The sequence below is a fragment of the Plecotus auritus genome (assembly GCF_963455305.1).
Source record: "Plecotus auritus genome assembly, chromosome: 5".
In the NCBI taxonomy this organism is placed as follows: domain Eukaryota; kingdom Metazoa; phylum Chordata; class Mammalia; order Chiroptera; family Vespertilionidae; genus Plecotus; species Plecotus auritus.
This window is the reverse complement of record NC_137776.1, coordinates 145,647,117-145,674,461: the sequence shown is the minus strand read 5'-3', so window position 1 is coordinate 145,674,461 and position 27,345 is coordinate 145,647,117. Positions and strand designations below refer to the sequence as shown.

At 39.9% G+C, this 27,345-nt stretch overlaps 1 protein-coding gene and 1 pseudogene across 5 annotated transcripts in view; one reads left to right on the top strand and one right to left on the bottom strand.

The window, feature by feature from the left end:
- Positions 1-27,345, bottom strand: part of PCSK5 (proprotein convertase subtilisin/kexin type 5) — a gene marked incomplete at its 3' end in the record, with an annotated part of 433,646 nt that overhangs the window by 187,866 nt on the left and 218,435 nt on the right. For all 4 annotated transcript variants that reach the window (XM_080668429.1, XM_080668430.1, XM_080668431.1 and 1 more), the window contains exons 10-11: positions 24,780-24,883; positions 1,061-1,178 (exon numbers count right to left, since the gene is read on the bottom strand). In XM_080668429.1, the coding sequence (XP_080524555.1) occupies positions 1,061-1,178; positions 24,780-24,883 (222 nt within the window). The remainder of the gene's footprint in view (positions 1-1,060; positions 1,179-24,779; positions 24,884-27,345) is intronic.
- LOC308248442 (large ribosomal subunit protein uL22-like) lies at positions 18,291-18,847 on the top strand (annotated as a pseudogene). Its single transcript has one exon. The product of its transcript is annotated as a large ribosomal subunit protein uL22-like (transcript).

Sequence of the window (27,345 nt, the reverse complement as noted above, 5' to 3'; positions counted from 1 at the left end):
TATTTACTTATATTTTTTTGATTTGATTCCCACAAGACTGTAAACTCCAAAGGGAAGGAAGCACTTCTCATTCCCCTTAATATCTAGCTCAGTGCTTGCTATTCAGTAAGTACAAGAAAAATAGTTGCCGAACTGGTAAATAAATTTGTGAATGAATAAACAAATATTCCCACTGATCTTGCTTCCTCATTTGTCAAATGGGAGTAATACCCAAATGTTTACAAACTTTTAATAAGAAAACATACATGAAGTTTCTAGCACTTGGCATGGCCCTTAATAAGTGTTCCATAAATACTGGCTCACTTTCCACTCCTTTATCTATTTTCTGTTATTCTTTGCCACAAAAGAATAGGGGGGAGTGGGGGGGACCACTTTACTTCATTTATTTCTGCTTCCTGACAAATTTTCTCAAGAATTACAATGGCTCTAGTTTTATCACAAGCAAAGTCCATAAGTATTTTTTCTGAGAGGCAACTCTCTAAAAAAGAAAGCCAAAAGCAAAATACGAATAAAATCATGAAGATGTATCCTATTCTGTGGATTCAGCACTGAGGAGAGACTTCCCATTCTCTCTAAGTCAACCCTGTCAGCACAGCCTTCAAGTTTGTGCAGGTGAAACCTGGGAACGGGCCCTGGGATCGCTAAAGAAACAGCAATCTCATTTACTGTGCATTCCCCCCACTGTGGAGAACTACATGGTATGGAGTTAAGTTTCCAGAACATGCTATTTAGTTTCTTGGAGCACACTGACTTACGAAGAATACTTATAACAACAAGTAGATATACTGATAGAGTAGAAGTCTTAAGAACGCCCATCAAGGGTCCCCCCTCCCCCCGAATCACCTTTTAAGAGATGCTTTTCTTTTAAGGATACTTGGGTTCTACTACGTGGATTTAATAGCTTAGCATCACAGACATTCTATTAGAGTTTTATAATTACATTAGAAAAAAACTACACAGGGTTTTAGCTTCCATGTGTAACACAGGGCTATCCTGAGCACTTGCCCTGGACTGCGCTCTTTCAAGATATTGATGTGCTATGTACTTGGGGCAACCTTACTTGATTTGTCGGTCTGTGCTTTCTACACACACATGCTGCTGGGGGACAGTGGTCCACTTCTCTGCCTCCATCACCATGGCTTCTGCATCCATCAGTCCGAATCCATAGAGATGGCTCACTACGAAAAGCAAGAAGCTGGTCAGCTATGCTGTGGTTATGAGCAACCTGTGCTATACATGTTGAGCTATAATTTCATTCAGCAGAGAAAACACATCACCCTAAGGGATCCTAGCTTTCTTTATAGCAATGACAAGTAAACAATCACAACAAGAAATTGAATGTGTATCACATTGATTATCATTACTAGTAACACGACTGTCATTCATGAATTGTTCTTACATGGCAGGCACAAGTGTATATTTTTACATTTGATCCTCCTAACAATCAAGATGTTAATGCTATTATTATAATCATTCATGAATGAGAAAATTGAGGCTCAGAGAGAAACTTGGCTGGGATTGCCCAACAATTCAGTGGTTGGGCTGGATTCTAACCCACATGTTCGCTCAAAGACCACTTGTATTCATATGATGACATCGTCAATTTTGTAAGATAAAGTAATAGGTTTAAAGAGAAGTGACGATGTATACGACTTCTTCTAGTGCAATGAGAACTTACATGCAAGAAATGCCAATTTTCGGACATGCCTAGAAGTTAGGTTGAATATTCCAAAAGACATAAATTGTTACCTTTCCTCTAGCATATGAAAAATTTATTAAACATTATTCATGAAACATTTGGAGACCTCTAACTTTTATGTCAGCTTCGTATCCTCACATGTTGTAATCTTTTAGTTCTCAATGAGAATACTTACTGATCTAAAGCTGAATTTGACAGAACTGTCTCAGAAACTTCGATTGCATACAGGAATATTTTAATGATAATACAGCAAGAACAACTTGTGCAGTTCTTTCTGAAAATACTTTAAAATCCCAGTTGAATACTTCAAATATTCACTGTGTATTAAACTGTCTCATATCTTTATATTTAATACAAAGTCATACTTCTACCAAATTTGTTGCCTAAAACATTTTCCTTATAACATTAATTACTTATTGCAAATATTTCTAAAGCTGCCCAGGCTTATGGATTATTTAAATACTTCAGCTTAAAATTCAAGATGTTCTATGATATAATCCCATTCAATTTTCAAAATAAACTCCTTACCAAACCTTTTGCTTTATAAAAGTCATTCCTTTTCTGGAGATCTGACACTCCCAGTCATATCGTGCTCATTCTGTCTTACCAACTTTGCTCATGCTGGGCCCTTGGCCGGGAATTCCTTCACTACTCTAGGTGAAGAGTCATACTCTACTCTTACAAGTTCCTGAAGGCCCAGCTAGTCTATCTTCTCTTGAAATAATCTCTAGACTGTAAAAATCAATAGTTACTGAAATTCAATCATTTGTGATCAGTGAACTTCTCTCCTTTACAGTCCTATACTTCTAATTAGTCAACCCATCTGCCAAGTCATCCATTCAACCATCCACATCCACTCACCCATCCATCCATTCATCCGTCCACCCACCCACCTATCCGTCCATCTATCATTTCTTGAGTGCCTTCTATGTGCCAGGCACTGTACTATGCACTGTACTTTTTATCTGTGCCAACAACTGAATTAATAATTAACTCTGTCAGCATATGTATTTTTACTCCAACTGTATTATAAACTACTTGATGGCAGGAACTGGGTCTTATATTTCCTTATATGTTTCATGGGATTTAGCAGAACATATACATATTGGAGGAAAAAGATATTATAGCACACATTTTAAAAAAAGAAAATTGTTCTAGGATTAAGAATTATTGCTCTATTTCTGCTATTTGTTAATTACATAATTCTTGGCCAACAAGATAAAATATCTACCCCACCATTTCCTCGTTTTGGAATATATTACCTATCCCATTACCGTTATTAAGTTAAGTATATGTCCCACATGAGAAAATCTGTGCAAGGAACTATACAAATGGAAGAGCTCATTATTATAATATCAGGTTCAGTCAGTCAGAACATATGAATAAAATGGAATAAAATTATTTTGCAATGGCAAAGATATATATAGGATTTTTATACATGAACTTTTGCAACTTTTATTATAAATGATTTTTTTTCTTGATTAAAAAGAAATTCATGTTCATTGTAACAAACTAGTAAAGACTTCCAGAAAAGAAGAAAATAAAACTCACCAATAACTTCATCACAAATTGGTAACTGCCATGAACAATTTTATTAGCTTTGTTTTAGTTATGTAATATTACACAAAGCAATTTTGCCTCCTTATTTAAATAAGAGACAGAGTGGCCCACATGGTACAAGAGAAAAGTCCAGTCTGGGCTTAAGGAAACCCAATTGTGGAGATCTTTTGTTAAAGTTCACATAAATCCCATGTTCTTTCCTTGGGGGAACTGAAATTGTTGACAAAGAGGCTATATGCCAGGCTCTCTAACTCCACAGAGTACCCAAGCACCCCCATGTTAGTGTTAAGTGGTTTCCAACCAGTACAATTTGTTATCTTATCTCAGTTGAGGGGGAAAAAGATGACAGATGTGACTGGTATATGAATGTGTGGGGAAGATGTAGGTGGAGGTGTGGAGAGGCCCTGGGCTTTGAAGGGTCTGCAGAACTGGCCTGCCTGGGCTCCAGCTGAGCTGCTCTGCTCCGCTCCCTGCCACTCCCAATAACTGTCACCCTACAGCCATTAGGACATTCACTAACACAGTCATCAGATACAACCAACACTTCATGCCTGTTTACCACTGGAGTTAAGCAGAAAAGCACCCTGAGTCTTTATGAAGGCCATACATTTGTTTCCTTCTCCAATTCAATTCCTATCCTCCACACAACACTCACATAGATGTTCAGAAAAGGGCTCACTGGCTCCAGTTAACTACAGGCTGGCAAGTCAACAGAAAAACAATGTATGACTAGTATAGTCATAAATGAGAGAGTTAGATGACATCAGTGAAGGCCACCGGGTCACTAATGGAGATTTTAAGTATTTTAAAATACTGGAAATTATATATGTGTCCACAATCATGATACACAGACTAAGAAAAAAATGAAATAAAATCTTTCCTTTTTTGGGGGTGGGGTGGGGATGGGGGTTGCTAGCATTCTGATGGACACTTATTTGGTTTTTGGTAAGTACTAATGAGAAAATAATTACACAACGAATGTGCTGGGCAGATAAACTCCTTCGAAAACATGTGTCAGACGGGGAAATACCCATTAAATAGTTTGGAGGCACTAACCATTTTTTGAAATATAATTACAATTGACATAATAATTGTTAAAGAGAAAGTTTTCATTCTAAAATGACCTATAAATTCAGAAACACTGATCTTCCTCTGGGTGACCATTTGGTCTGTCTCGCCCATCACACTGTGACCAGGATGGGCCAGGAGGACTATGATTGCCCTCCAGTGGCCATGGAGCACCTGGCTTCAAGGTTAGCTTCTGTGAATATAGGTGAAGGCAATGCATGCAACTGATAGGAGGCATTGTGTTTAATTCACCATGTGGCATAAAATGTTTACAGGAGAATTGTAAGGGGAAATGGGGGTCTATTCTTTTTACTGTTGACTCCTATAAAGTCATCATTAACACACCCCAACCTTTATTCAACTATAGAGCCAACAGTCACATTTAAAAATTTTATGGTTATAGCAAATATACCATGCAAACAGCTGTGATACAGTGTTCCACAGCCACAGGAGCTCTATTCATGCACACTTCTCATGCCACGCTCAGAGAAAAACCTGAGCCTGAAAATCACTTTATGCCAATCAAGTGGGACCCTTTCCGCACAAACACTGAGTAAAATACAGAATTCTATGACGTCAGAGTACTATACATTGGTGTGAGCAGCATCCCTCCGGTTCAAGCAGAATTTTTCACTCCTCTGTGTGTTGGCAGTGAATACGCAAGCTGTAGTTATAACATTAGTTAAGATTCAAAATCAACATTCGGAAAGATATTGAGGGAACAGGCATGTATACAGGGTAATATCAATCTTGAAACAACATTATTGAAGCGTATTTCAGAAAGTAAATGTATTCCTTGGTAAAATGATGTTGGACAAGCTTAATAAAGAGAATCTGAAAAACTTGCATAACATTATATTTGTTCTATTAGTTTGCACGACTGTCTATGCAGATAAACTAAAAAAAAAAAAAAATGTGGGATTGTCTTATGCCAGAAGTGGAGCTAGTTTTTATTCAAAGGTATCTAAAGGTGTCTCTGCTTGGACCAAGTCAGATGGACAAGAAAAGGCAGGAAAATAGATAGTATTCTCCAGCAGGTATATTTTCATTTTCTGATGAGATCAGAAGCGCTGAGAGAAGCTAATCACTGAGCAGCAAGCAGATTATTGCATAGTTTGAAAGAAGACACAGCTAATTTAAATAACAGTTCTAGCTAGGAGGACTAAAAACTTGATTCTAAAGGAAATCTAGAGAGCTCAGCAGAAAAAAAAAATTAGAAGTTTCCGAGCACAGGAAACTGTAACCAAGGCAATTTGGTACATTTCCATCTCTTTCAGAGGACTATCCTTACTGGAGCCAGCTACTTTAAATCCTTTTTTCTTTTTCAATATTACACTGAATGGCCATTTCATGATGACTCTAAAATGACTATTAGTAAAGCACTCTATATACAATAAAGGAATTGGTTAAAAAAGGATTTTTAAAAAGTTTTCGAGCTTCCCAAAGCAAGCCTTTCTGCTACCAGCTGTCAGGTGCACGAACAATGTTATGCAGCATCCAGTGTAAAACAGGGCAGGCGAGCAACAACACACACTCTGTACAAGGGTCCTATGGGAAATGTCAAATCGTGCCTGTTACTGAAAAAGTGCAACTAAATGACAGCTGTCCATTTACTATAGCAGTCCAGCCAATTTCTCCCACTACGGAAATAATTTCTCACAACTAGCATCCCTAAATGCCTGGGTTTGTCTACAGTGGTCCTGGTTTTAGTAACCAAAGTCCTGTGTCTCAGGAAACCCCTCATTCATGGGCAAACCAAGAGAGGGGCCACCCTACGTGGAACTGAGGCGGTAATGCAATGCTGTCGGGAGAGGCACCTTTTACTATCAATAAACTAGTAACTAGAACTTGCACCTTTTACTATCAATACACTAGTAACTGGTTTACAACCTGAACTTAGATTTGTGTTCTTTAAGATGCACATAATCACCAAGATATGGAACACGTCGATCAATTGAGTTTAATTACTTATTAGAAAGTGTCAATTTCAAATACACTTCACCCACATTATCATGCCATTTGGGGGCTGGTGTGTGTGTGTGTGTGTGTGTGTGTGTGTGTGTGTGTAGTACCTACTCTATGTATTCAACACAGTGAGGATCCAAAAGAAAGACAAAACGATTTTGTGTTCTGAGTTAGGCAGGGGGATGAGACAAGAATAATTGCACGATTTCACTAAATAATAAAAAAAAAGCACTAACTGTGTAATCCCGGTCAGTATATTAAAAAAAAAAAAAAGACTTCAAATGAGTAAGAAATCAGTAAAAAAGACAACGGAGATGAAGAAACCTAACGGAGCCTGGCGTGCACAAAGTACTTAATACACGTCAGCCAACGTTCAGTCAGGTAAGATGACCTCAAGGCGAAAGTGATTAATTTGTGCCTTGGGGTACGCGGGGGCTTCAGAACATTCCGGGGGCCAGGACGGAGCCTTCTTGTTAACAAATCAGCAGGTCTGCCCGTGGTTCACTGGGCAGCAAGGAAAGGCAGCAGCCCTGGGGTGGGTGGAGTGTGGGTGAGTGGTCAGCACGGATGGGCATTGGTGGTAAATGCGCAGGGGATGAGGGGTGAGAGCAGAGCTAGGGAGAACGAAAAGCCAACCCCGATCGCTTGTTCTCTCGCTTGTTCTCGGGTGCTTGCCAGCAAGCCGGCTGTGGTTGCTCTCATCTACCTACACGCCACCACCAGACTAAAGGGTAGTTACACTAATTCCTGTATGGGGGGTGCTGCTTGATCTGCGGGTGGGTAGAAACTCCAACCCGAGATCAAAGGGCCCTTGCACCTGTGCAGTCCTAGCAGCCTCGGGGGCTTTGATCCTCAAGGCGCTAAGCCACCTGCTCTGAAATTACAGCTCCTGCCAGGGACACTGTGCTTCCCGTACCTATTCATCAAACCAGCCAAATGTGCAGAACGGGAGGGGGTGTGTGTGTGAAACGTGAGAGGGCCTGCGACACTTTCCTTAGGTGCCCCGTCCCACATGCGTAATGTCAACACACGAGTCCTGCCTTTTCAAAGTAAAGTGGAACAGCAAATTATCACCACGTAGAATGGAAGACGCATAACGATGAAGAGTGGCACCTAGTGCTCTTCGGCCTCCCGCATCAGCATTTCTTCACCTAAACATGGGGGAGAGATGAAAGCCAGGATGCTTCCAGAATGACCCGACCCTTTCCCTTTTTCCCTGCCTTTCTCCTGCATCCATCTCTCCATTAGGGATCCTTTCAGATTTCAACGTGAAAGGCACATAATAGGCTTCTTGGAGGTCAGCACGTCAGTTGCCCTGCTCTCTCCCGCAGCACAATGCAAAACGCAGGCTCCCTCAGGGCAGGAAAGCGGAGCAGCCCGCACCTGCCTGCCTCGGCACGGTTTGTTTTTATTTTCCCCTTGCTCTTCCTAACATCTCGGCTCTAGTAACAACGCCAGCCAGATCCAAATGTGCCAGCCGCCACCAGTGCTGCTGAGGACTTGCATGGGGAAGGTTTCCAGACACTGATACTTGGCTGTCTGTGGATCTGCACTTCAAAGCTCCGCTCGGGATGGATTCAGTCAGCAGCTGTAGGTACTCAGACAGGCTCGTCATTACAGAGACACATTAAGGAGATTTTAGGAAAACACAGCTGAGTCCTTTTCCATGTACAATGTACTTCCTTACATATGGATGTACATATACACTATTAGATGTTATATACATATATAAAAATGCATATTTACTATTTTTTTTATTTAGAGATAAGGTGATATGCCTTCTTTCTTTTCATTGTAAAAAAATGTCAAATTATTTTCTTCTTTTCTCTGGACATTCCTCTTTCATTTGCTTCAATATGGTTATAATAAGCAGGAAATTCGCTTAAGGTAATTGACTAGTAATTCTTGAATGGAGGTAGGAAAACTATTTTTCCAACTTGGTGAGACCTAGCCATGGATCCCAGGGCATGTGCAGTTCACAACTGTGCTTATTCTTAGGAAACTAAACTTATTTGGACAGAGATGAGAAAAAGATAAAAAATGTATTATAAGGGCTTTTGGGTAAAAGTTAATTGAAGATTGGATTGGCCATATGTCAACTCCCCAGCCTAGATCTTGGTGTACAACCTAAGCAAATAGATGCCAGACTGGGATCTTGATGAGTAGGCAGCCAAAACTCTTATTAGTGAATTATTCATTTTTTTAAGGTAATTCTTCATTTAATTTTCCCTTTTCTTTTTCCTTAAATTCTCATAAAAGAAAGAAATAGAAAATCTAGATGAATTTATTTCAAGTGAGTCCCTTTTCACACTCAGTGGCTAACAGTGGTTACAAAGATACAGTTATTTTTCACCCTTCCACACACCTGTGGCTCACCTGACATGGCAGCAACACCCACTGGTGATGTGATGATCACAAAGCACAAAGAAGAGTGACAGCAAAGAAGAAATTATTTCCTGCGATTGGAAATATCACCTTTTCATTGGGAAGAAAGCTAACACTTATCCTTACTAGTATCAAGTACTCCATAAGGCTTATCAGAACATTCCTTTTTATTTACCCAAAACTCAAATAGCTTTTAGGCTTAAGGGGCAATAAGAAGAAAATTTCTGTAAAAATCTCAAAAAAGTCAGCCATTAATGAGGACTGTATATGCTCTTAGAAGAAATAAGACTAGAGATGGTTCTTAAATTCTTAAGAAAGATTTGGACTCCTGGAGGTATAAATGGAGGTCAGTAACGCAACAGGACATTGGGACTGGTGTGTTCCTCAAGGAAGCCGTGAGGGCTTGGAATCATATGGATGAATTTAATTGGAGGCAATGAGTAGCCAATGATCAAGGAAAGGGCATCATTTAATTGAGAGTCCAGAAAGTTTTAGGGCAATGTTTTGTAAAAGATGTTTCATGGATTGTTTCAGGAGTTCTGAGTCTTAAATGACATAGGGAGAGCCTTTTGCAGAGATTCAAGATTGGTAATAGATGGCATCAGTCTTGAAGATGTAGAGCTGAAAATCTATATAATAAAAGGGTAATATGCAAATTGACTGAAGGGCAGAACGACCGGTCGCTATGACACACACTAACCACCAGGGGGCAGATGCTCAATGCAGGAGCTACCCCCTGGTGGTCAGCGTGCAGCGCTGCTCAGCCACAAGCCTGGCTCACAGCTGGCGAGTGCAGCGGCCTGCCTCTGTGGCAGCACTAAGGATGTCCCCTCAAGGGCTCCCGGACTGCAAAAGGGCGCAGGCCGGGCTGAGGAACTCCCCTCCCCCCACCCCACAGTGCAAGAATTCGTACACTGGACCTCTAGTCATTAATAAGGAGGGAGCGCTTGCAGTGGAAAGGAAGGCAGCCGTGTGAAAGAAAAGCAGTGACCTTAAGAGGATGTGTCAGGGAGGGAGAGCGCACCTGCCAGAGAGAGCAAGCGGGCGGTGCTCCTGCTCTTGGTCCTGCCCTCTCAGCAACGGATCCCAGGGAATGGCTGATGTCAAAGGAAGGGAGAGAAAGAATCTGTCAAGTGTCAATGGAAAACAGGGCTATATGTTTGCATCACGAGAGGCAAGGAAAGGCAGATCTGGACTGGGTAGATCAAAAGCATGAAATCCCCGAGAAAAACAAGCAGCTGCCTTCTGGTTGAAGCCTCAAAGAGTAATTTCACTTCAAAGGTAGAAGTGGAAAAAAAATTGCAGAGAATTACAGAGGAACTGAACAGCAAGGAAATGGAAGCAGCTAATTTAGATGACTTGGAAATGTTTAGTTGTGTAAAGAACAGAATTAAGGACGTAGGATGATGGAAAAGTTTGGGTCTCTCACCGCCAGGCTGGGGGATACAAACTTTGAAAACAGAGGGTTATGGTCCAATTGACAGAAAGGAGCATGAACACTGCTGGGAGCAAATGACTAAGTGATTGACAAGAAGTGGGGTTGTTTGGAGAACACCTTTCACAAATGGGATTCATTACCTAAATGACAAAAACAAAAACAAAGAAAAAAAACCCCAAAAAAGCCCACTGATTTGAAAAACTGTTTTTTTTTAAAAAATATATTTTATTGATATTTCACAGAAAGGAAGGGAGAGGGATAGAGAGTTAGAAACATCGATGAGAGAGAAACATCGATCAGCTGCCTCCTTCACACTTCCCACTGGGGATGTGCCCGCAACCACGGTACATGCCCTTGACCGGAATCGAACCCGGGACCTTTCAGTCCGCAGGCCGATTCTCTATCCACTGAGCCAAACCGGTTTCGGCTGATTTGAAAAACTGTTTTTCATTTCTTCTAAGGATAGTACTTCATTAGCACCATTCATTCAAATGCACAGGAAGGAAGCTAATTCATTGCACACAGTGGGTGAGTTGGGTCAGTGGTTCCCAAACTTGAATGTGCATCAGAATCACCTGAGGACTTGTGCAAGCACACACTGCTCAGTCCCACTGATTCATTCGTTTGTAGTGTTGAGGTAAGGTCCAGAATTTGCTTTTCTAACAAGTTCCCAGGTGATGCTGATATTGTTGTACCAGGGAACCATTGGTTCACACTTTGAGAACCATTTCCTGAGGGTATTATGGCTATCTAGCATCTCTCCCAGAGGGCCAGGGGCAGAGTCTCTGTAGGCATGATTCACAACCTTCCCTCATGCCAACATCTTTTCATATGCCACACACATTTTTGCTTCTCTTATAAAGATATTTTAAGAAGATACAGTTCTCTCAATTAACCTAGGGATACATTATCCTGCACTCTTCAAGCACAAGTGGTCTAGGTATCTACTTTTTGGGTGTACTTTACTTAAGGAGTTAGGTTCTATGCACTGTTAGTATAGAATAAGGGTGTGACTGAGCTGAGATACAAAATCATGTTTAGTTAAAATGTTGACAATAGTAACTGCACTGAAGTTTCCATTTAATCTATTTAAATCTATTTTACTTAATCTTTTACAGTTGAAGTACATTTAATGTATCAAGCATGCATCTCAAAATAAGATGCCTAGAAGAAATTTTGGGGGGGAGGTGAAAATAATATCTTACATATGCATTTTGTTATGTGTTAGCTAATGAAATATTTACAACCGTCCTATTGGCAAGATAGTATCATTCGAATTTTACAGCTGAAAAAACTTAAGTCTCAGACCATTAAAAGAACTCACCCAAAGTCACAGGGACTCGATCCCAAGTATTCATAATCTCTTTGTTTTATATACGTATCCATTGGTTACTATTGTCTATAAGACACACAGTATTTATTTCAACGAATTTCTCAAATCAAGAATCAGCCTCAGAATAACAAGATGGCAAAAGGGATAAACCATTTCAGGTGTTTATCTATAGATCACAAATGGACAGTGGACCATGTTTATCCTCTTTGCCTTTTGCAAATCATCTGCCTGAAGTCTGCTCCCTTCTTCAAAACTCATTAAAATATCATGCGCAGAAAAAGAAATATGTAGGATTTGGAAGGAAAGTTAACATCTGGCCCATAACCCTTTTCCCAATTCTTGCTGAGAAGTGACCTTCTTCAGTCATTGCTAGCAGGGGTTTTAACTTAGTGTAGAGATCATATTAATATGGAAAAGATACTTTATTTTCTATTCATGGTTAGGCTTTAAAAACATTCTTTATTACTAGAGCTAACCAGGCATGCACAGATGGAAGAATGGCACTGAGTGGCAAAGAGCAACTTCCCATTTGTTACCATCCAGCAGCGATTAAAATGGCCTTCTTTTTGACTCTTTCAAAGATGACTCTGGAAACTTATGGGTGTACCTTGTCTTCTGGTCTAATACCATAAAATGAAGCCTGTTGAAGCCATTATTGGGATGTGTGGTAGAAATTTAATTGCTTTAAAATGCCTAAGGCTAGCAAGATGTGACCATGTGTAAAGAGTATGAATTGAGATTCTAAGAAAACTAAAAGTCTGGATCTATTTATTTCACAGAAGATGGATCCAGATGGATTCTGCAAAGCAATCGCCTGGCATGTAACTGTACCTCGCTAGATGCAGTGGCCTTAGCAAGCCACGCGGAGAGCTAGGGCAGGATTAATTTTCAGGACTTCTTTTGGAATCTTTGGGTCTGGTTTATATTATAAACACTGGCACCAATATAAAGATCTCCCTGGAGAGAGAGAGAGAGAGAGAGAGAGAGAGAGAGAGAGAGAGAGAGAGAGAGAGAGAGAGAGAGAGGAGGACTAAGGCCATCTTTAGTAAACTTGTACTTTAAAAAGATGTAATCATGAGGCCCTTTTGTCTCATGCTCATGTGAGCTACCTCACTGCTCCTGAACCAGCTTTCAAAGCTAGAGCAGGGCCTATTTCCCATGGTCTCTGTGTGGGCACAGCCAGGGAGAGCCCCCTCTCTGATGGGGGATGGGGACGAGAGCGGGTGCTGCTGTCTGCGCTGGGAATACTCAGGCCAGAGTCCAAACTGATGTGTGTGCACTAATTCCAATAACGGCTTCTCCTGTGTGCCTCAATCACATCTTCCCTTTCACACCGAAAGCTCTATTCCTTGAAGGAAAAGAGGGTCTGTTGGGAGCTCCTTCACTAGACAGCATGATGATGATCACGATAAAGCCTTTTCACCACTGCCTCCTGTCTGTGCTCATGCATCCTGCAATTGACAATATTCACAAGGTCTCATTACCCCAGATCTGCTGGCCCCCCATGAAATAATTACACATTTGAATTCATGCAGCTTCAATCATTTTTGGTCACAAAGAAAGGGAGAACGTAAAAAGAATATGAAATGAATAATCGATTTGAGCTCAGCACTCGAGACACGCACTTAACATTCTAAGGTTTTATTTCAAACTTTGTCTAGAAAGCTGGCAATAAAGATAGTGATGAAATCATCCCAGATATTGGAAAACTCTATTTGAGTCTGGTATCACTGAGTTACTTGGCTCATGAAGTTTCTGTGTATGTCCAGGTTGAAGCAATTGGCAAAGGTTAAAAAGAACAAGCCATCTTTCAATAGATACCTTTTAAAATATGCCTATGCTTTTGATAATTAAGGGAGAAATAATAACAGAATTCTATGCAAGAAGGCTACTCAGGTGGGACCTAATTACAGAAAGGTACCTCTTTTTTTTAAAATTCATTTCAGAGAGGTAGGGAGAAGGGAAGAGAGTTATAAACATCAATGATGGGAGAGAATCATCAACTGAGCCCACAACTGAGCATGTGCCCTGACCAGGAATTGAACCGTGACCTCCTGGTTCATAGGTCGACGCTCAACCACTGAGCCTACACCAGCTGGGTAAGGTACCTCTTTAACGCAGACTTCATCCCATTCTGGGCACATGGCTTGGTGAGTGGATCACAGGCTGGATATCAGTGTCACAATGGCAGTCATATTACACAATCCTACACATTTCTTGCAATTTTTAGCCATCTCCTCGGATTCTTTCATCATATGTGGCTGAAATTCAGGGGTGGGTTTAGGCTTCTAAGATACACAATATTGAATTCTAGAACAAAGCTGGACACATATCTTTTGCCTTGACTCTGAAGATACTTCTGAGGGTAAAAGATGAAAAGATGCCAACAATTTCCAGACAAAACCATCTCAAACACTATATTAAGAAAGCACACACATTGCAGCCTCTAGCGGGTTCAAAAAATCAATGCTGCTTTCTAGGACTATTGACCATAATAAGTTTGCTTCACGGCCAAGAAAAAGAATAGATACGTAAACCTTAAACAAGAGAGAAAGTAATTCCTAAACTGGAAACGCTTTTGTCACACTACCGGCAACTGTCTTACAGCAACTCAAGAGGTTCACCAGAATTACGTTACTTGCTTTCTTTAAATCTCTGCAAGGTCACTTGGCTAACACAAAGACTGCAACTGTATGTGAAAAAGAATCCAAATATGGGACGTGAAGTGGCTTCCTGAAGGTCATGGCGAACAATAACAACCAGCAAAAAGACTTCGGTCAAAGGAAATTTGGGAAGCCTCCTCAAAGAACCATTTCTGACCTGATATTTTTCAAGAAGCAATATTGACACCACACCCTTTGCCTTGGGTTTATTAAAAAGCAATTTCAGAAAGCATTTCTTTTACTTCTTTGAAAAAAAAAAAAGAATTTAGCAAAGATGATTATATATCCAACCCTGTAACTCTCAGTTAGAAGGAGGCCAAGAGATGATAAAAATTTTCATTGAATGTCACAGTCCTTAAGTCAGAAATACACAGCTACAAGCCAAGATAATATAAAATGATCAGTGCAAGAGAATTTTCATCCATTTTAGCAAATCATTTTCTTATAGACGTGTCATGTGGTAGGACATATCATAGAACCACTGGATTCACACCATCAGTTTAAGAAATAAAACTCTGACATCAGATAAGCAAGTAGAATCAACTTGTTTGAAAGTCATTACTACAACCCAACTCACTTTCTCAAAATCACTGCAGTGGCTCCAAAATGTTTTTTAAATCAAAAGAGAATGCCTAATTCTAGGATTCAAATTGCTTTGCTGTCAGTTCTTTTCAATTACTTTCTTTTTATTTTTTTTAAATGTTTTTTTTTAAATTGATTTCAGAGAGGAAGGGAGAGGAAGAGAGAGATAAAAACATCAATGATGAGAAAGAATCATTGACTGGCTGTCTCCTTCCTGCATGCCCCCCACCCTAGGCATGTGCCCTGACTAGGATTCAAACTGTGACCTCCTGGTGCATAGGTCGATACTCAGATGTTCAACTACTGAGCCACGCCAACCGGGCTTTTCAATTCCTTTCCTCATCACACTATACCTGCCCTTTCTGCACAGTGAACCCTCTTGTCCCTCACCCTGTCTGTTGCGCCTTTGCCATAGCTGTCTCATCCAGTTTTAATCCCCAATCCTCCAAGAAATGCAAATCTACAAAATCTGTTTAAACTGAGTAAATGCTGTTGAAACTATTTTAGACCAGCTTCGGTTCCCAACAGTAACTCAAAATTCTCAAACATCTTCCACCCTCTTAGACGTATGTATGTTTCTGACCTAGGTTATGTATGTGACATTAATGTATCTCATTAAGGAACAGCTGGTTATGTTTTCTCCAATACTTTAGAGCCCATTGATTGTTTATTGGAATCTAAGCAGTATTACAGAAAAAAAACAACAGAGAACGCAATGAAGGAAGCTAACCCTTTAACCAGAATCATCAACTAGAATCATTGACAAATGAAAACTATAACCCAGATTAGATAAGAGATCACAAAGATGAAAACAGACGTGTTCCAAGAAATGTAAGAATATATAGTAGTACACCTAATATTTGAAAGTAATAGGGAGCGTTTCATTTCTAAGCTATACACAGCATGTTAATGGCCACGACTCATACATACATATGCTCAATTTTTATCATACAAAAATCTTAACAGAATAGTAACTGTTTATCAATCCAATACTAAATGTTGTGCAAGAATGATGCATGACAATGTAGATGATAATTTTACCTGAGTGCATACTAGGTTAAATTCTGTATAGGATACAATTTTCCTCATTCTTCCCTTTGTCCACGCCATGCCAGTAAGGATGGCCTCCTAGCTTTTCCTTGACCCAGCCCGTGTCTATGCTGTATGCAGGCCTGCAATGCTCTACATCCGGCTAGTCATTCGGATTGCTTCCTCGCACCTCAGGGTCTCTGTTAAATTAGAGGGCCCTTTGCTCACTGTCGGATATTTAAAAAGTTTTAATTTGTCCACACAAATCGTTCATACAAGTTTTACAACAACCCCAAACTAGAAATAAAACCGCCCATGAAAAAGCAAGTACACAAATTGGGGTATTAGTCTAATTGTGAAATACTATTTAACAATAAAAAGGAATGAACCCCTACAAAAGACAACCTAATCTATAGTGACAGAAAGTACTTGCATAGGGTGGGTGGGGGCGGGGGCGGGGGCGAGCTAAGGGATGAGAAAGAGCACAAAAGAACTTTCTGGGTGACAGAAATGTTCTATACTTTGATTGTGGCGATGGTCACACGCATGCAAACATTTGTATGCTTAAAATGGTGTTTTTTATTATATGTAAATTGACTCCAGTAAAGGTGATTAAGAATGTATATAGATTAACCAGGTAAATTTGTTCATAAAGCTACGATCCAATCCCAAGTGTATGACCTGGGAGCTCACGCTCTGAAACACTGTGCTGAGTCTTTTGTTTTAAATACATGCAAAGCCTCTGGATCTACCTGTTCATCAGTTTATTTTGTTCCCAGAGACACTGAAACATGCAACAGATGGATGAATTTTAGAGGAAAGGGGGGTGGCGGGAAGAGATTAACCAAAGAATTTATATGCATATACCTGTAACCCATAGACAGACAATAGTGGGTTGAAGGCCTTGGGAGGGGGCATGAGCAGGGTAGAGGGGGTCAATGGGGAGGAAAAAGGGGACATGTGTAACACTTCCAACAATAAATATAAATAAATAAAAATAAATACATACAAAACCTCAAATAAGAAAATGATTGCTAAAAGTCTCTATAAGGGAATGAGTGTGTGTATGTGTGTGTGTATTTTGATAAGACTATCCTGCTTTAAATTCTTTGTGGGTATCTTATTTTGGAACTGGACTCAGAATCCAGTTATTAGTGATGCAACGGAATCCATTTCATTACTCATAGTCACTACACACTTTTGACTTGAGACAGCACTGGCCCTCATTGGTCACCCTCTGAGTCACTGGGTTTAGGGCTTGATGGGTTTCATCTTTGCCTAAAATATCAAGATGTGCTACCATTAAGAAGAGCCAGATTCACTTGCTGAAAGGATTTTTTAAATACCTGGGAAGTCCAGCCTCATTAGAATTTGTAAAACCGAGTTTCATCAGGTGATCACACGAAAAGAGACATCAATTTTATGTTAAGTGTACAGGCTATTGCATGTTGTAAAAAATCACATTTTACACTCAGAGCTTTTATACTGTATGTTAATGACTAGAGAGTTGATAGGATGTTGATAACTGCAATTAGTTCAGATTTCTATCATTAATTCCTATGTTGAAGCAACTGATTACAACTTTTAAGATTTAGTAGGTCGAATTCAAGGTGACATTTAAACATTAAAACTAATTTTCAAAACAGAATATACGTATAATTGTGCTTGACATGTGGTTATAGTCACTGATATGTGGTTATGAGATAAACTAGTATTATCACAGAATAGCGATAATTTTATTACAAAATACTTAATACTTTTCCTCTAGCCCACTTAAGATAATTTAATTATCTTCAATCCCAAACAGCCTTCTAACAACATAGCTCTGCATCTTTATCCTCATTTAGGGGAGCTTAAAGTTTTGTATGAAAATATTACTTCTAAGGCTCTTCATGTTTGGTGTTTTCCATTTTCAAAGCAATTCTCATTCAACTCAGCCTTCTCATTATGTTGCCCACATTCTAAAAGACCAAGTACAAAAACTTCAATTACCTTCCATCAAAGGGCAAAGAAAATATCAATAACGGGCTCTCTATTCGAATCTAACAGTTCTTAAGGAAGACCGTGGCAAAACCACAAAACTACTCCAAATGTTACTCTCTTCATGAACCAATTATATCTGGTATAGAGGTAGCAGTCAAATCATTTTCATTCTAGTTTGTGTGTGAAATCACATGCAAAATTACATATAAAACTATCTACTTGGGGATGAAAAAAGACAACAAAACATCCCAAAGTGTAACAAATCTAAGATTATCGTCCAAAGTCCAGCACAAAGAAAACAATGATTCTCATTTGTAGAAAATATGTCTAACCCTCACACATCTGAAGGCTTGAGCTGAACACTGATGGGGCAAGTGGGTGTTTTGGATACGAGACAAGATGAAGCCAAGTCAAGCTGTTTGCTGCCAGGGGATCTGTATCACTCTCCCACGTAGATGTTTACGTGAACTACCCACCAGGACAAAGAACAAAGGTGGAGTCTCTAAATAGTGTGAGACTCGCATCTTTTTTGTAACTGAGCGAGAAGCTCATTCTTCCCCAAAGCGGCCATAGTGACCTCTGAAAATGGTTCGCTATTCACTAGACCCAGAAAACCCCACAAAATCATGCAAATCAAGAGGCTCAAATCTTCGTGTTCACTTTAAGAACACCCACGAAACTTCCCAGGCCATCAAGGCTATGCATATTCAAAAAGCCACCAGGTATCTGAAGGATGTCTGTCACTTTACAGAAGCAGTGAGTGCCATTCCGTTGGTACAAGGGTGGAGTTGGTAGATGTGCCCAGGCAAAACGGCGGGGCTGGACAGAGGGTGGGTGGCCCAGAAAGAGTGCTGAATGTTGCTGCACGTGCTGAAAAATGCCGAGAGCAATGCTGAACTTCAGGGTTCAGATGTAGACTCTCTGGCCGCTGAGCACATTCAGGTGAACAAAGCTCCCAAGATGCGGCGTTGACCCCACAGAGCCCATAGGCGGATTAACCCATACGTGAGTCTCCCTGCCACATGGACATGAATCTTACAGAAAAAGAGCAGATTGTTCCTAAACCAGAAGAGAAGGTGGCACAGAAGAAAAAGATATCCCGGAAGAAACGGAAGAAACAAAAACTTATGGCCCGGGAGTAAATTAAATAAATCTAATAAAATAAATCTAATAGAAGTAAAAAAAAAAAAAGAAGCAGAAGATAAGCTCATATATACGTTGGTCAATAAGTACAAAAATGAATGGTTTTAAGTTAATACATAGTATATGAGTATGAGTGCATAGAGCATGATATAAAATGAAATCTTGAAGGAAACTCAGGTTGCATTTCCAGTGAGCAAATTTTATTAGGTAGAATCAAAAGCATTTACCCCCTCCCCCCTTTTCTTTGCATTACGTAAGAGAAGAACTAAGAGCTCTTTTCTGCAAATGAGACCAGGGCTGGAGTAAGGCATCTGATTCTATACCAGCTCTGACACGGAGCAGATGGGTAGCATTTCACCCTGACCTTTCTCCAAAAACATGATGTGCAGATTATCCATTAAGGCGCATTATGTGGCTTTAATCATAGCTACCAACATCATATCAACATGCGAGGCAGCGAAGATGACATAGTATTTATAGAGTGAAAGAATAAAATATAGCTTAGCTTTTTCCTTCCAAACGGTATCACATCAAATATCACTTTATACACTCAAACCACATTTCAAAATCTTTAGTTTCAACACATGGCATGCTTAATGGTTACAGCACTTCTAACCCTTTTTAATGTGTTACAAACTTATTTTACAAACTAGTTACAAAGCAAGACAGGTAGGTATTAAAAATGTATCGGAACATCTTACAATTACCAGCCCTACCAGTGCGAATAAAATGATGGCAACGAAAGGTAATAAAGGTTATTAAAAGTTAAGGCCTTGGAGGCTAAGAAGTCATGTTAGACTGTCAATTGTTTTCCCCATGGTGGGAAATCAGTTAGAAAATTAAAAAAAAAAATCTAGTAGTTTAGTTGTGGTCAAAGAAAGAGTCAGTGGGGATGGGGAGGTTTCAGCAACATGCTGGTAGAAAAAAAGAGACTTACATAGTCTGGGAGGGCAGTGAAATGGAAGGCGTGGTAACCTCGCTCACTTAGTTGTCATTGTTGATTTTCAATGACATTTTTTTCATTCTTTCGCCTAGTAAAGATGACAGAAGGTCCTAATTTATTATCTGACGTCTATTCCTGCTCCTAGATTTAAGAGCGTTTAGCTGTATACAGTCATATAATCCAAATACAGACACTTTGAAAAAAAAAACACTAAAGCACGGATGTTGCATGCATTCAATTATAGTTATAACTGTACCCGCAAACCAGAGATAAGGAAGGGGGTGGCGGGGGGAGGGTGGAGAGTCAGCTCACAGTCTAGGTCATTGGGGGAGACAGGGGCCCTCTGATTAAAGCAGTAGAAAGAAGGGAGTAGATTACCACAAATAGCTAAGTTCTTCCTGAAATAATACTAGCTATGCATTCTTGAAGAATGCAGAATTAAAGTCCTTGGCATGGCTCTACATATCCAATGTACACACACAGAGCTGGTCAAACGCCCATCACACACCACAATGGTGTCTACATTAGACGCTTCGTGCCGCTGAGGTTAGGATACATTTTACATGATGGGAAAACTACAGTCGACACTTAATTAACATGACCTGGTACAGTGGTCGGCAAACTCATTATTCAACAGAGCCAAATATCAACAGTACAATGATTGAAATTTCTTTTGAGAGCCAATTGTTTTAAACTTAAACTTCTTCTAACGCCACTTCTTCAAAATAGACTCGCCCAGGCCGTGGTATTTTGTGGAAGAGCCACACTCAAGGGGCCAGAGAGCCGCATGTGGCTCGCGAGCCGCAGTTTGCCGACCACTGACCTGGTAGACCCCTGGGGCTTGCCTGGAGGGGAAACAAAGGAGCAGGCCAGTCCGTTTCTGTATGTGAATCCTCCCACGGCCGGATCAGATCAGGCAACACCAAGGCCAGATCAGATGGAGCAACGTCACGGGGCCTCTGACACTTCCTTCCACTTCATTCAGCCTGGGATGGGCTAGCAGGCTGAAGGTGCTCGGAGACAGTTATGAATAAATAAACGAAGGGACCACATACGTTAAATTCTATGAAGAAAACCACCCAGATCGCAAAAGCCCTCGCTTCTACAGCTAATTTGTACATTTTAAGGAGCACAAGGGAGTACGGAAAAGGAAAGAAATAAACAGAAAAGACTTTTCATCAGAGGGAAGGGAAGGGATCAAAGGCAAAAAAAAAAAAAACACACACAAAAATAACACTCGGGGGAAAAACACACCAAACAATTAAATGCCAAGGTCATCTCTGGGCATTGCCAATGCTGGACAGTAGCAACATATTGGAATTTGGAGTTTAGTTCTGCAGTGGCGCCATCACATCTGTTCATCTGGCCTCACACAAATACTTTTCTATTCTCATGCATAATCTCAAGTGTATTCTTTAATAGGTGCATGATACTTATTCTATTTACTTTTACAGAAACTACATCCAGAGGGGATTTAATGTCAAAAGGTGTCGAAACTGAGCTAGTATTAGTCACAACGGAACAATCAAATTGGTGTTTAGTCAGTTTCCATAGGTATGTATTCACTGGTCTATGTTTATTTTGAAAACCAGATCCTCAAAAAAAAAACAAAAACCCATCGCATCTATACTGTAACAGGTAGTTTATTATTATTATTATTATTATTATTATTATTATTATTAAAGAAGCAGCAGGATAGAATAATCTTTCAGTTAAAATGGTTAAAAATTAAGGTACCATTAGCATAATAATGTTGATGCGTGGCTGCCACCTCGCTCCCTTTGCTGTGAACTGCTCACTGTGGGATTGTTTATAGAGGGCGACTACAGGGAGAGCACAGAGAAAGGAGGAGGAGGTTTTGTGCACCCGGTTCATCAGTACACAACTCCAGCGTAAAGCCACTCCCAGAAACACAGACACCAATTGGTTGAGAGCCACCATTTTCACTTTTGCATGGCCAACCTCCTAGCCTGAATGAGAACCTGCCCATGCCAGTCATCAGGAAGCCAGCGGCTGCTTCTGGGGGGGAATCTCATTCCAAGTCCCAACCCACGTGGGTAACGGTGGATCGAGTCGGCCTTGGGAGAGGCCTCAACTCCCTAGATCATCTGTTCTCTGCCTCGCAGGGCCCCCATATGGGTATGTCTGCAGAGATGTGAGAACTTTGTGTGAAATGGGCTTGGCAGTGTTTGGTAAGAGGTTACTCTTTAGGGTGTTCCCTTCTCTAAAGTCACCAGTGATAAGTAAGATTCTCAAGTCTATTGATGGCGAGACCCCAAACCAAATTGGGTGCTACTCTGAGCTGCTTTGATGAGGAGGAAATTCTGATGTTGATACTGACTGTACCCATTGCAGAAGAATACCTACCAAGCAATTTGTGAAATTATTCTCATTAAAAAAAAATTAAAACACTCTTCTAACAAGTGAAATTGCCCAATACGAGGGCACAAAAGCAAGCCCCGGGCAGCACAGGTGATTTGAAGTCCATTTCATGCACATCCCACTGGGCGTTGGGACCGAGTGCTTGGGAAGAGGAAAAGCACCCGGGGCTACACGCTTCTGTTTGGAGGCAACTTCCCTTTTCTTGTCTAAGGAGGAATGTTTAGCCATGTGTTCCTGCTAAGGAAGGTCGGCAAGAGCCGGCTGACCTAATTTAAAATACGAGCTCTCGCTGAGTGCTTGTTGCACGAACCTCTTCCAAGAATTAGCTTTTTTTTTTTTTTTTTTTTTTGGTTCGTTCAGTTCTTATTTCATAAGAAGTCAGCCCATCTTTCTCCAGTCCTAGTGACCTTCATTCTCTCCTTCCCCCAAGCACATGGCTTCTCCTGCTAGCCTCTGTCTTAATCACTTTTATTTGTGGGACACTAGGGAGGGAATGGTAATCTTAGAGTAGGAAAGATCACTCCTTTTTTTGGGGGAAAAATTCTTCTTATTATGATCATGCTTAGATGAAATATGGGGCTTGCCATCAACAAAATTACAAAACAATTCCACTGGGAGTCCAGACCATTCAGGGTAATTCATCTATGAAAAAGCGAACTTTAATTGTTACTCTTGGCAGCAAGCTAAGAGGAGAGTGAAATATTATACTAAATATTGCCACGTGCAATAGTAAAATGCTCTCTCCTCCCTGCCAGCAGTAGTGGACAGCCCCCTTCAGAATCGGGTTTGGATCTGGCGATTTAGTCTAAATCCTCTGTTTCCCCCTTTCCAAAATCAACAGAGGTTTTCAAAAGAGTTGCGTTTTTTATTAGAACCATTTGCTCTTTCTAAGTTGCCAAAAAGGAATAAGTAAAACTAAGACTTTTATTGGGGCTAAAGTTGATTCCTCAGCTTCATGGAGGTCAATGTACTTAGTCTGTGAACTTTCTGCTAAGGAGTTCATTGCAGTGTTGAAGCAGCCAAGCTTATATTTTGGTCCCTCCCTGCCCTTCTCCATAACCCCCTTAACCAACTCCACCCTCCAGCCTCATGGATTTATATAGTAGGAGTTGGAGCATGTGGAAGCTAATCAAATGAAACAAACAAGTGGCAAAATAACTGAATTTCTGGAACAAAAGAAATTTCAAATATTTCTGATGCTGCACATAACAATTGCTATTTTGGGATCAAGTGTCCTGATTTGGGCTTCAGAAAATGTGATCCCAACGAGTACAACTTTTTAGATTAAAAGCTCATTGAACACTGCTGTGTTATATAGTTTATAAGCATGGAAAGGTATTCGATAATACTCAAAAGCAAAGGGATATTCTTTTTCTAAAAACAGAGGTAAGTCTTCAGTGAAGATATTAATCAAACAACTATTTTATATGGCACTGCCTGCCTGGTATATTTATAGGTGTTGGCTAAGCATGAGACTATAATAAGCTATTTGCAAATAATGTTTAAATTACATTTTACATTTCCAGCATGAATATTTGCATACATCGGGTATAATTCACTAAGGGCATATTAAAATCATATGTAAGATAACATATGTATAATATTATTCAGCTTCTAAAATGGTTAAGTCGGGGAAGTTAGGGCCCAGAAAAATTAAATGATTGGCCCAGGATTATTTAGCATGTAACCAATGATCTGAAGACCAAAAGCTCAATTTTTAAGTAGATATTTTCTATGCCATGAGATGTTTTTCATCCTTAGGAATATATAATGATACTAAGATTATTTGAAAGTAAATTTAAGTCGCAGATATGACAAAGAGTAATCTTTGTTGTAACTTAAATTAAAGGATTAAAATTGAGGTCATCTGAAACCTGAGTAAATTGAGTAAACTTTTGGACATCTGCTTTACCTAATTATTTCCGTTTTATTATAATATGTTATGAATGACAACAAACACAATGGCTACCGTTAATAAGACAGTTTGAGGAAACTATAATCTCTATCAGCCATAGGGAAAATACTTAGCTCCCAAATATATTATGCACAATTTCATACAGGCTGCACATTATAAAGCTTCATAAGAACTTTTAGTTTATATAAAGTAATGCCTTAGAAGTATGCCTGTTTTTCTGTTTGCAGAAGTTGCAAAAACAAACAAACAAAAACAAAATGTGTAGAAAGCATGGCCCAGCAACTAACAGGACTACAGTGAACAAAATACTAGTATACCCATTATTATTTAAGAGAAAGTAAATAACCACAGAAGGTGAGGAATTTAAAATACATCATTACAAATAGCACTCAGATAACCAATGTCAGCACATAAACCAATCAGGAGCCCCATAGGTGACTATACTTGGGAGTTGGTTATCTTTTAAGAAATTAACATATGATGTGGGAAGCCAAGGACATCTGCCTTATAGGTATTGTTTAATTTTTTTTAAAAAAAGAATCTGCCTTTGATTTATCAAAAGATCAAACTCTCCATATGTCAGCACACAATTGAAAGTTTCTTTTGAGGGGTTCTATTTCCTGCTCTCCTTTTAAAATGGGGGAAAAAGAAAAATATTTTGCCTGTGACAGAATATGAAAGAAGTTCTCACCCTTAAAACCAGCAGCATTGGTTTTCCAGTCATTAGCGTTCAAATGTCCTGCACGGGAAGTCCTGACAATAACATGCTGCACGTCTCTCCAGGTCAGAAACGGACTGGGGAAAGACAAGGTAAGAATCATTGTACCAAAAAAAAAGAAAAAGATGGGGGAAGCAGAGTCACAAGCAAATTTAAAAAGCGAAAGCAAAATGGCAAAGTCCTAAAAACAAAGGGTCAGCGATTTGGGTTTGGGCTAAGCAAATGCCAAATGCTGCTCTTGTTCTCAACATGGAGAAGGGGCATTCGTCTGAGGGAGGCAGATAATGTAACCTTAAATTTATCATGAATAGCGTGGGATTAGCCAGTGTAATTTCATTTTGAAAAGGGGGAGGATTTCCAGTCTCCTCAACAAAATGGCTCCCAATTCTGGCCCTACTGTCCTTTTTGTAAAAGCTCGCAACATCATTGGAAAATTACAATAAGCTCCTGTCAAAACCGAAGGCCTCGGGAACATCCCTAGTTCAGATGGAGAGCCAGGCAATTGCTTTGTAATCTAACGAAGAACTTAGCAATGTTTTAACACTCTGCACGTATATGTGGGACATGGAAAAATGGTTAACTAAAACCAACAAATCCCCATTTTCAGTTTCTTAAAAAAGAATGTGGTACAAGGGCCCAATGCTGGGTTCCAAGTCATAGACAGCGATGGGGGGATTCTGAATTTGCAATAAGTAATTATAATATGAAATGATTGGGTACCTATTTCTCATGGCTCTCAGCACTGAAGAGGACAACGACTATCGAACAAAAAATACTTTCTTTGGAGAACTGCAATGCTAATCTCAACACACAGAAAACAAACCCAAGTGCATAGGCACAGACTTTTGTTCTTTTTTGAAGAATACGTAAATACTGGACGGCCTCTGACTCAGTGCATGCATGGAATTCTAATCAGGACACTTGTTCAATTTAGTCTTGAATGTGAGGTAGGACAATCTCTTAAGTAGGAAATATGACAATTATCTTGCAACTTGTGCAGTTATTTTCCTTCTTGTCCACCACCATCATTTTAGAAGGATATTTGCAAAGGGTGGGTCGGCACATTTGGGCGAGGGAGACAATGACTCACTGCCTTCCTTGAGGTACGACAGGGGCTCATGGTAGCCTCTGTGTCCTGTCATCTGCACACGGATGGACACTGGCATGTCCCAGGGAGCAGGAGAGTCTAGTATCTTACTTGTAGCTAATTTTCTTTTTTTTAATTTAATTTTTCAGTTATGGTTGACATTCAATATTTTATATTAGTGTCAGGTGCACAGCATAGTGGTTAGACAATTATATAATTTAATGAAGTGATTAACCCCAATAATTCAGCTGTACCTAGTTTTCAATGCTTCACTTTATACTACACTTTCCCCACCACAACCACCACACACACATTTTTGTGGGTGGTCTCCTAACGAGAGGGAGCCTAGCGTTCAGATTCTGGCTCCTTCATTTTCTACCGACGTGAAACTGACTTCCCAGTTTCCCCACTTAAAATATGGATGCTAATATCTACTTTACTTCATCGTACCGACTGAATCAAAGTAATGCCAAGTACTTAACCTATTTTCTGGTGCATAAGAAGCATTGAAGAAGTAGTAGACAGTACAATGTTTTGCTAAGTTACAAACCACAGCTCCTACTTGGTGGCTTGAAAAAGACTGGAAGACGAGAGTCCTACAGAGGTCTGATGCCTATTTTTTATGACCTCTGATTAAAAATGAAAGATGAGTTGTGACTCTCACTTTCAAAGTTTTCAGAGGGGGCAAGACTGGATCTAGGTTATTTTGTAAGGTTGCATTAGCAAAAGAACCCAATATTAAGGAAATTAAAACCCAACCACATGAATTTTTAAAATAGGAGAGCAATGCACACATAATCATTTGTGTTTTGTTCTAATACAATACTCGTTAGGAACCAATTTAGAGCCCAGTAAGGCAGGAAACGCTGAAGAAAGGGAGGGCGGTTGTGTGATGCATCCCTGGAAGCAGGGGAGTTTTGCTTCTAAAACAAATAGCACGCTTTGGCCCTCTGCTGATAATACGGAATCCACAGAATAATTCAGTAGACTCAATGCACCACTGCGAGGAAAATTAGGAAGTGAATCAAGGGGCAGTTCTGAATGTTAGTCTCTAGCTCCGCCTGAGAGGTGATGCCAATCTGCTCTTTCCCAGTGTAGTTACTGGGTGAGGGGCTAAAGCAACAACAACAAAAGCTCAGTCTGGATAAACATTCCAGCCACTTATTTATGGTAAAGCAGAATCCATGAAAATGTTTTTATTTTCTCACGAGCAAATGGCAAGACACCTAAAAGTATACTAGGATTTGACAAATATGTCTAAATCAACCTAGTGATTTTAAAATAACATTTAACACACGGTTAAAACTTCCATATTCTAAATCTTACCCTTTGGGGGGACAAGAGAAGAGAAATAAGTTTCCCATATTACCCTATGCGCCAAGGCAAGAGTCCTCAGAAATATGAAGTACAAGGTGTTGACTGTTGGGAACCTAAGTGCTAAAAATATAATAA